The sequence below is a fragment of the Phascolarctos cinereus genome, unplaced genomic scaffold (assembly GCF_003287225.1).
Source record: "Phascolarctos cinereus isolate Bilbo 61053 unplaced genomic scaffold, phaCin_HiC Scaffold_2;HRSCAF=192, whole genome shotgun sequence".
NCBI lineage: Eukaryota > Metazoa > Chordata > Mammalia > Diprotodontia > Phascolarctidae > Phascolarctos > Phascolarctos cinereus.
This window is the reverse complement of record NW_027555625.1, coordinates 109,753,324-109,764,594: the sequence shown is the minus strand read 5'-3', so window position 1 is coordinate 109,764,594 and position 11,271 is coordinate 109,753,324. Positions and strand designations below refer to the sequence as shown.

The 11,271-nt window shown below is 38.1% G+C and overlaps 1 protein-coding gene across 1 annotated transcript in view; it reads left to right on the top strand.

Moving 5' to 3' along the window:
- BCL11A (BCL11 transcription factor A) overlaps positions 1 to 8,481 on the top strand; it is a 123,211-nt gene extending 114,730 nt beyond the window's left edge. The window contains 1 exon segment of the mRNA XM_020985510.2: positions 7,597 to 8,481. Coding sequence (XP_020841169.1) covers positions 7,597 to 7,688 — 92 coding nt within the window. The 3' untranslated portion in view covers positions 7,689 to 8,481.
- Positions 8,482 to 11,271: the final 2,790 nt, after the last annotated feature.

The following is an 11,271-nucleotide window of genomic DNA, read 5'->3' as shown; positions in this document are numbered from 1 at the left end:
TGTTGCTGTTTCCAGTTCCGTTCTAAGAGAGAGAGAAAAAAAAAAGAGAGAGAGAGAGAGAGGAAAAAAAAAGACCATGCTGCATAACTTCTGTAATACATATCATGTACAGTTTTGTTTTATAATGTGTGGAGGAAAAGACAGTCTTTGGATTAACCCTCTATGGACAGGATGGATAGCACTGAAAAAAAAAAGCTGTATTAGCTAGATGTCTGTCTCTAAAGGGTTAAATGTATCAATTGAATAGGAAAAAAAGGCCTTGAATAGACAAATTAAGAAAAAAAAAGATAAAAGCAAATTTGTACTATCATTTGGTTTTAAAAATATGAGTGCCTTGAATCTATTGAAACCATGTTGATGGTTCTTCCTACTTGTTATAAACTTGTAGCTTAATTCAACATTGGGTAAGGTGATAAATCTTTAGGACCTAGCATATGATTCTATATTGTATTTCTCACAACAATGGCTACCTAAAAATATGACCTAATATGTCCTAGTTAATCATCATTCTCCCTTTAGTTTAATTTTTTAAAAAAACTGATTATAGCAGTATAAAACCTATTTTGCTCCTGGTGAGAGCTTAAAAGAAATGGGATTTTTTGCCCAAAGTTTTATTTTTTTTAATCAATGATTAAATTGAATGTGAAACGTGCAAAGGCCCTGGAACATGATTAAATACACTAGTAAGGAAATTCATTTTATGAAGATATTTACTTTTAATAATATCTTTGATTGATTCTGGCACCAAAACAAATAAATCCAGATTCACTTGATTGTCAAGCTGACAATCAGATTATAAACTTTAAGACCTTGTGTACCCATATAATAAAAGAGGCTGGCAATAAGATTTCGCAGAGTGTAACAGATAGAAAAACAAAAAATAATTGTGATCATTAGCACAATGTGGTACTGTTTGCCATTTTAAACTAGAACAGGTGTATAAGCTAATATCGATACAATGATGATTAACTATGAACTCTTAAGACTTGCTTTTAAATGTGACATTCTAAAATAAAGAGAGAGAAAGAATTTTAAGAGTAGCAGTATGTATGTCTGTGCTCCCTAAAAGTTGTACTTCATTCCTTTTTCATACACTGTGTGCTATTTGTGTTAACATGGAACAGGATTCATTTTTTTTTTTATTAAGCTAGCATCCGCCCCAGTTGGTGTTCAAATAGCACTTGACTCTGCCTGTGATGTGTCTGTATCTTTTCTCTAATCAGAGATACAGAGGTTGAGTATAAAATAAGACTGCTCAGTTAGGACAATTAAGTGCACTGTACAATTTTCCCAGTTTACAGGTCTATACTTAAGGGAAAAGTTGCAAGAATGCTGAAAAAAAAAATTGAACACAATCTCATTGATGAGCATTAAAAACAAAACAAACAAAAAAAAAAACAAAAAAAAACTTTGCCAGCCATTTACTTGACTAATGAGCTTATTTACTTGGACAACATTGCAGCGCTGTGAATGGAAACAGAAAACACTTAACATAGAAATGAATGATTGCTTTCGCTTCTACAGTGCAAGGATTTTTGTACAAAACTTTTTTAAATATAAATGTTAAGAAATTTTTTTAAAAAAAACACTTCATTATGTTTAGGGGGGAACTGCATTTAGGGTTCCATTGTCTTGGTGGTGTTACAAGACTTGTTATCCATTTAAAAATGGTAGTGGAAATTTTATGCCTTGGATATACACCGCTCTTCAGGTTGTATAAAGCATACATTGGGGAAAGGTTTAAGATTATATAGTACTTAAATATAGGAAAATGCACACTCATGTTGATTCCTATGCTACAACACATTTATGGTCTTTTTTCTGTATTTCTAGGATGGTATTTGAATTAAATGTTCACCTAGTGTTAGGCACTATAGTATTTATATTGAAGCTTGTATTTTTAATTGTTGCTTGTTCTCTTAAAAGGTATCAATGTACCTTTTTTGGTAGTGGAAAAAAAAACACAGGCTGCCACAGTATATTTTTTTAATTTGGCAGGATAATATAGTGCAAATTATTTGTATGTTTCAAAAAAAAAAAAGACAAAAAAGTGTGACATTATACAGATAAGAAGCCATATAATGGCTGTTTGGCGAAAACCTGTTAGAATGTCACACGGATGGCTGTCACAGAGGGTTGTACATATCTTTTTTTTGTTCTTTTTTCCTGCTGCCATACTGTATGCAGTACTGCAAGCTAATAACGTTGGTTTGTTATGTAGTGTGCTTCTTGTCCCTCTCCTATCACCCTACATTCCAGCATTTTAACTTCATATGCAGTAAAAGAAAGAAAAAAAAAGGAAAAAAAACAATGTTTTGCAGTTTTTTTCATTGCCAAAAACTAAATGGTGCTTTATATTTAGATTGGAAAGAATTTCATATGCAAAGCATATTAAAGAGAAAGCCCGCTTTAGTCAATACTTTTTTGTAAATGGCAATGCAGAATATTTTGTTATTGGCCTTTTCTATTCCTGTAATGAAAGCTGTTTGTCGTAACTTGAAATTTTATCTTTTACTATGGGAGTCACTATTTATTATTGCTTATGTGCCCTGTTCAAAACAGAGGCACTTAATTTGATCTTTTATTTTTCTTTGTTTTTATTTTTTTTTTATTTGGATGACCAAAGGTCATTACAACCTGGCTTTTTATTGTATTTGTTTTCTGGTCTTTGTTAAGTTCTATTGGAAAAACCACTGTCTGTGTTTTTTTGGCAGTTGTCTGCATTAACCTGTTCATACACCCATTTTGTCCCTTTATTGAAAAAATAAAAAAAAATTAAAGTACACAATGTAAGCTTCTTGTGTCCTCATTTGACACACTCTGTAAATTACTTTCAGGAAAATAACAGGTTTTAAGAGAAGGCCAGTCAGTCTTTTTCAGGATTCTTTCTGTGGGCATTTTGACGTGTGTGTTGTATCCTAAAGGAACGTAGAAATACCATATTAGAATAGACATTTCAATCCAGGGAAATAGTTTTGAGGCTTTACAATTCTAGAATAATTTTCAAGAGCATAGAAGATTTTTTTTTTTCAGTGTGGATATTGAATCTTCTCCCAACCTGCTGTAGCAATAGAGCCATTCAGGAATAAACTTACATCTTCCCTGTAATGGCATTGTCCACATAGCATTCCTTGGGGATTTTTTTTTTTTTGGTCTTGTCTGTGAAAGGGACTTTTCCTCCTGCCCCATCTGGAGTGCATGGGACAAAAGAAAAGAATCAGTCCTCCAATTTCCTTATTAGCCCCTCTGTCAAACCAAAACTAACTTCCTTCTCCCCTCCCTTTTCCTCACCACTCTCACCCAAAACCCTAACAATGGCAACAGGTGAACTCCAGATTTTCGGCCTGTGCTGTTCACTGAATAGTGTGACGTGTTTTGTGAAAGCAGCCACCAATGGTGTGTGGGCATGCACAGCCTCTGATTTTACGAGATGCATGGTGTGTTGCACTGTGAATTTGAGATCAGACAAACCGGCCCTAAAACTCTACAGACCTGTTTATGGTGTTTCACTGGCTGACAACAAATGGAAGGTGGGAACTCCCCTTCACTTATCTTTTGAACAACCAGCAGGTTTATGAAATATTGTGCGTACATTTGTCTTTGAAATCTGGAATCCAATTAAGGTCCTTTTTTTTTTAACCCCTTCTTAGAGGTCTGTGCATGTTGTCAGTTTTCACAAATACTGCGTGTTGCAGCATCTTTTTGCTTTTTTAAAACACATCCCCTCCGTGATATTGTGTCTCGCTGTTCCTAGTGTAACTGGATGGATATGACATTGTTTTTATTTTTGTACAACCAAAGCCAGAGTTCTGTTGTCTTCTTGTGGTGGTGGTCATTGTTGCCCCATTAGTAAACCCATCAGGCCTTTTCATAGGTGGCACTCTTCCAATGGATGTAATAATATTGATCTTAGGGAAGAAAATCTTACCATTAGTACAGAGGGAGATGATTTTTTCCCACCAGCCTGTTTAAGAGATGTATCTGTCCCTTTGACGGGTGAGGACTAGAGGGTTTGGGGGTGAGAAGTGGAAAGGGGAATATTAGGCAAGATGTACAGTTGGTTATTAGTGTGGAAGAGATTGGATGATGAAAAGGGGGGAGGGTGAGAGAACAGATGGGTTCCAAAGAGCTTGGTAACTGTCAGAAAACCAGGGCTCAGGGAGGATGTTGGTGCTTTAGGGAAGGCAGTTTTAGACATTAACACAGTGTTGGGACCAGGCAGAAATCATAACCAATACTTTGCTCTTTTGGGAGTACATGACTTCAGCTCTACCACTATTAAATGTCCATAAAGTCTGTATCTCCCTGTTATTCTTTTAATAGGAAATTGTTACTGCAGCTGAACAGGTTTTTATATATAGTACTCATTTTAATTTCTCCATGTATAATGTTTTAGTGTAATTAGGTTTGCATTCTGATATATAGTATTGAATTAATATAATACCACATGTATATATTTATAATTCAAATCCAGAATTTCTAAATCATGGTGGGGAGGGAGAATGATGATTCCCCTGCTGATGAATGAGAAATTGTGTTTGATTTCAGCCTTCACAAGGCTAAATAAATCTAGTGGGAGGCACGACAGCTTCTTCAGTTCACCTAGTCTCCTGACTTGCTTAAGCCCTCTTTTAAGAGATTATTTCTGAAGCTGCCTCAATAATAGATGCATTAAGGATTAGTCAACAAGAACATAACAACAAGAACATATAGGTTAGATTCCAAGTGCTAAGCAAATATCTTAATGCAAACTATACATTTCCTAACAATGTAATCAATGCATGGTGTTTAAAATCAGAGACCCCTTAAAGGTGATTTTTAAGAATTCTGAAACAGACGTAAGTGATATCCTGTAGGAACTTACAAGGCAATGTGTAGCCCTGTAAACCTCACCTTCCAACATCTTCCTTCTCCAATGAATGTTGCTGTTTATCTCCACTTGAAAAGATATTTAAATGAACAGGAATATTATTGGGGTAGCAGCACAAAGGCTTTTGTTAAAATTTCCATTGCCCACTGATTTTTAAAAGTCCAGTTTGGGGGGGGGGCATGTCTTCTGTGCTCCCTTAAAAGACATTTAATATCCTCTAAATTTTAAGGCTAAAAAAGGGACTGAAAACAACATGGAGTCCTTTAACCTCAGAGGTTCCAAACTTAAAGGCCTGTAAGAAGTGATATGAGTATATGGCCTTTAAATTATCTTTGCAATCTCAGGAAATGTGAAATTTTTGAGTTTATCCCAGAAGAATGAATATGTGTCATTATGTAGCTATTTTTCCCCCAAATGTGTGTTATACTTATATAAAGCTTGAAGTGAGAAAAGTAAGGGAAGTAGGACCATTTGGAAATAGTCTAAAATAGAGAAGCAAGGAGGTAGGGTGGCTTGCTTATCCATAGACAAAAGTCTCCTAAGAAGAGCCAGGATTTTTCAGGCCTTCCTGGAAAGAAGTTGGATGGCTTCATCCTGCCTTACTTCAAGCACTGGATAGACAGAGAGAGAGAAAGTGAGGGAAATGGATTGTTTCATTTGTCTTTAAACACCATCCACATAATTTAAAAATTATTTGTGATAAGTCTACTGTAACTGTGTATCCATTATAGTTCTATTATATGCCAGTGTTTCTGAGTCCAAAGTATTCAAGAGTGGGCCCATACCTTCCTACTTATTTGGCCAACCTATTAAAAAAATTAAAAGTTAGGGGAAACTTTGCCAGTGTTGAGAAGATTGATAGTATTCTCCAAACTGGCTTTTTATTTTCTTTCAAAAGAGTTTTAACTTCAACAACATAAGCTACTTAGTAAATTTTCCTTAGTGGCTTTTGAGACCCTTGCAGATACCCCCAGTGAAGAATAAGGCGATCTGTTTCCAAAGAAATGGACTCATCAGGCCACAGGGCTTGAATTTGGAATTATGTGACTGTATCACAGGGTTGACTCTAACTGCCAATTGTATACTTGGATTATTGGGTGTGATTGTTTGATGTTATCGGCACTCATTAGCCTGCTGTTTCATTTGCTAAAAACACATGATTGTTGAATCAGCCTTTTGGGGGAGGGGTTTCTCTTTCTGTGTGTTTCACAGTGTTATCCATGGTCCTAGGATGCAATTGATTTCTTCTTCCCTAATGAGGCAGGGGAGAGCAAAAGTTCAGAGCTCTGGGGCTGTTGTATGGAAGTGTGTAACCTTGCCCAAGCACAACTCAATGGTGGATCCAACTACCATTTTTTCCATTCTGTAAAAATGACAAAGAGTTTCCTGTGGGAAGTATAAAAAGAAACGTACGAAGTATGTCTTCCACAGGAAAAGCAGAAATGGCCGAAAATAGGGATTTCCGTAAAATCCTTTGATTTGAAGTAGGGCCTTGATATTGGATAGGGAATGTGCTATTAAATAAACTTGTGAATAGTTAAGTGCTCAATCTGAAACTGTACTTTGATTTCCAGTGAGGGCTGTAAAATACTGGTAAATGGGGGAAGAGAGGTGACAAAGCGGTTTGATTCGGACATCCTCGTCTTAAAGAGAGGCAATGCCAGTGTCGGGCAGTGGGACCTGGGAATCCTGCTTAAAAAGAGGTGTTGCGGGATTCTCAGTGTTCCCTGGTCCTTGTTGGACATGGCAGGACCAGGCCTGGTCCCTGTGGTTCAGCGAGGGGGATTCACAAGAGCAGCTGAGTGCTAGACCCTGGGCCTCCAGCGCCAAGTCAGGGGAGAAGAGGCCCCAAGCCCCTGCCTCGGGTCACCATGGCAACGAGGCCTGGAATACCACAGTGGTGGTCTTCCTCAGCACATCCGGATTCCCAGTCCTGCAGCTTCAAGTCAATGTACACAGGAGGGGAAGAAAACCAGGAAGAAAATAACCATCCCCTTCTTCCCTTCCCTTTTCTCTTCAACAACGCTTCTTTCTCCCCCCCTCCCCCCTCCCCCCACCAAAATTGAACTGCGCTTTTCCAAACAAACTACAGGCAGGTTTGGTGAAATTTGGGGGTAACCTTTTGGGGTTCTGGTTTTCTCTGCAGAGATTCGTCCGACTTTTGTAAATCTTTGGCTGCTTTGACGTTGAATTTGATGACATTCCATGTTTTTGTTGTGCTGCTTTACATTGATTTTTATTTTTGTTTTATTTTTGTTTTGTTTTTCCCCCCTTTACTCTCCTTTCCTTCTCCCCTTCCCCTCCAATCAAAAAAAAGAAAAAGAAAAAAGAAAGGACCGGGGTACATACAACTTGTCTTGTTACCTGCATTTTTTTCACTGGAGGTGGGTGGGTGAGGGGACGGGAAAGAATGTTTCCCTCCATATGTGTCCTGAAGAGTTTATTAGAACTGTAATGTTATATGAAAGGGAGAGCCTCAGCCCCCGGGTGGGCAAGAGTGGGTGGGGAATCTACCTTTGTGGGGAAAGCAACCAGAGACCAGAGAGTGTGGGGCCTGGGTTTGAAATCAGTGCCTGAGATTCCAACAGCTCAGGTCTGTGGCTGATTCAAATTAATTGGAAAACAAAAAACAAAAACAAAAAAGGCTAGGAAGAGAATGGAATGTCACTGGGCCAAGTTACACCTGTATTTTTTTTCCCCCCTCTCTGTCCCCATCCTCTTTCTAGGTTCTTCACACACCCCCATTCGGCGTAGTGCCCAGAGAGCTCAAGATGTGTGGCAGTTTTCGGATGGAAGCTCGAGAGCCCTTAAATTCTGAGAAAATTTGATGCCCTTTCCCCCCACCCAAGGCAGGGTGGGATGTCCTGCCGCCCAGCCGACTTCAGAGCGTGGTCTGTCATCCTGCTAGTTTGTGATGTTTTCTGACAGTAGCCTCCAAGAAGCCGTCGTGTGAAGAGTCCTGCGGAGTCCTTCCCGTCTGGGCCTGCAGCGCCATTTTATTTATATTTTTTAATAAAAAAAAAAAATAAAAACAGAAACAAACAAACAAAAAAACCAGAATCTCATTGAAACAGTGAATCAGTCCCATGTTATAGGGCCCATTGGCCGTCACTGTCTTTGGGTGACGCCCACGCCCTCTTGAAACCAGCCAATTTAATTACCTGTACTGTGGAAAAGAGCATGAGTCCCCCAACCCATTGTTTCTATACATTCTACGTTGTCTTTTAAAACTTGTGCTTAACATTGACACAATAAATGTTGGAGCTTTAGGTTCTGCTTGCCTGTTCTTCAATTTTTAATGCTTAAAAGACAGTGCAGCTGGTTATGACTTTGTATTGCCATATCCATTTGCTACAGATAACCACTGAGTGGGTAGGGGGAGTGGGAGTCTGCAGAGGGGGGAGTTGAGGAAGGCAGAAGAGGTTAACATCCACAAAATGGCATAAATTTTCGAGGAGAATCAAAATGCGGAGCTTTAGGACTAAATCATAGGGATATCATAATTAATGTAGTAATAGTGTTGCTGTTTATTAATGCTGAAGTGTGGTTTTCCTAACTGTCTGACTTATAATTTGCATACCATTAAATAATACATAATGTGACATACTACATTTCTGGTTTTCAAATGTACACTTTTTGGTGGTACCATGTAGGGTCTGGATTTGTCTTTTTATCTAATGCAAAAAGCTAACATCACTGGGTTAAGACTATGGCAAAGCCAAGAGAAAGTGATAAATATCTTTAGTTGCTTATCACATAGTCTCATTTTGGGCCCTCAAACTCATAGTAAATACAATTTATATGAAAAAAGAAACAAAACAACAGCCCCTGTACCCCTGTGTTAATCTCAGGGAATTTGGAGTTTGTTTTCCTGGGAGGGGAGATGAGCAATAATAAAGGAAGAAATTCTTATATTTCACAACTATGGTGATAAAGCTTTTATTTCCCTTAAAGTTGTGTCATGAATCAATCAAAATATATTACATTCCAATTTACAAAAGCCTTTACCTGATAAGTGGGGGGAAGTGGAGAAAGGAGAAGGGGTGGGCAGGATGGTTTCCATTACCAGGATCTCCAAGTAAGGATTAGAAAAGATATATTAAGCATACACATATAAATAATAGAATCATACATATTCTATTTCTATATTGACTCTGTAGGTGTGGGGGTGGGGTGGAGTAGGGAGAGATCACTCACTCACCCTTTGACCAGTTTGCCCAGACTAGTGAAATTAGTAGTGGAATAACTCACATCAGGAGTTTTTCTTGCTTAATCATCATAAATTATAAATTCAATTTTATAGTTCCTTCCCATATATTACCTCATTCCATCTTCAGAACAACCCTCTGAAGTAGATAAGGTAGGGCAGATGTCCTCATTTGATAGAAAGGTAAATAGGCAAACTTGGACTGGGACTTGTCCAAGCTCACATAGGAAATGGTAGAATGATGGAGCCAGCATAGGAACCCTGACCTTCTTTCTCACAGTCCAGTACATTTGCCATTATACCGTCACAGCTTAACTGCTGCTATCTATAAAAGGGGGCTTTCTGTAGAGAATATATCATACGTATATATGTATGCATGTAGATATGTGTATAAATACACATGCATATGTATATTGAATAGATGTAAAGGCCATATACATTTGCACATATAGGTATATACATGTACTCACATGCACACACATACACATACATAATATGTATAGTTACTGTATCTAATACCCAGGAGTAAGTATGTACATTTATTATACATGTGTGTGTTGTGCATATATGTGCTATATGTGTGTGTGCACATTTATGCACTATATATGTTACACATAAGCACTATATATACATATATAAGCTGCATAAATGTGCACACATGCTCCTGGGTATTAGATAGGACTCGATGTTATTTATTTTTCTCTATAAAAAGCACAGGAAATGGTATCTCAAGAGAGAGCCCAGGGCAAGGTCTTCCTCCCCTGCCTCACCAGTAGTTGGTTTTCCCATGACAGATGAATATCCTTGATTAAACAAGGGGTCTTGGCAGGTTATCCTCAAGGGCAGCATACTCAGGTTCTATTGAGCCAAGAGAGGAAGAGAATTCTGGACATAAAGACATTTCACAGCAACGCTCCTGCTTCAGATTGCCTCCAGACCTTTGAAGATCACGACAGGGCTTTCTGCCCTGTGCACCCACAATCCATTCCTGCTCTCCTATTGCTGTAGAGAGCGAATGGGTTTTTAAAGGGAAGAGCAAAGCAACCCAGAGCTACCAAACTCTAGTTGTTAGGACAAGTTCAGCTCTATTGCTAGACTTGGTATTTATTATGCCTGCCTGCATGATTTGTGCGTTTCTCCTTTTTAACAGTTTGTAAATGGGCTGAGTTCTTCTGGAAGCTCTGCTTGGATAAAGGGTGTATATATTTCTTCATGAGTTTTGTTTTCCTTTTTGGAAGAAAAACCAAACCCTGGTCATAGGAGGAAAAAAAATACATCGAATTTTAAGCACCTCCAAATTCATTTGGAAGATGGGCTGTTGAGCAAAGGCAGGAGGCTTTCAAAATTAAAGCTTATTTAGCATTCCTGCTTATCTGTAGGGGTCTACCTCTCAAGATCCTAGTAGTTTCCTGTGTTGAAGCTACCTTTAAGGAGGTCAGGACAAGAGGAGGAACTAAGAAGTAAGTCAGAAGTTGCTGGATGATAGAGCTGAAAGGGAACTTGGAGCTCATCTCATCTAAGGCTCTCCTTTGATAGATGAGGTAACCAAGTCCCCAAGAAGTTAAATGACTTACCCAAGGTCATAGAGAAAGTTAGTGGCAGAACTTTCCTGGAAAGAGAGGCTTCGTTCATACTACGGATGGATTAATATGGCATTAAGCATTTATCAGTTTATCAATTAAACATTTGCAAAACAGTATCCCAAATGTTTCACTTGATCTGCACAATAACTAGGAGAGGGAGGTACTATTATTATTCTTTTTTTTTTAATAGATGAAACTGTGTCTCAGAAAGATGAATGACTTGTACAAGCGCACACAGCTGATGACTGCAGAGCTAGAACTTAAAAATAGAGGACAAGAGTCCTACCCTTTAGGGAGCTTGCTTATGCTTTCTTCCTATGGATATATTCTCAAACTCTTGCCCTGATAATGACTTTTGGGAGCCAATTTGATGAGTCCTTTGAGGTGGCCCTGGTCTATGAAAATAATTTTTTTTGAAAGGAGTAAAGTCTGGATCTATGATTTCCTCATTCAAAGGAACTCTGGGTGTTGAAATTCTCTCCTCTGGTGCAGATCAGCAACTTCATTGTTATTTATAGTTTTAGAGATTTCCCTAGGGGAACAGAGAGGTTAGGTGATATATATACGTATATATATATATATATATATATGTATATAAAACATAATTTGAT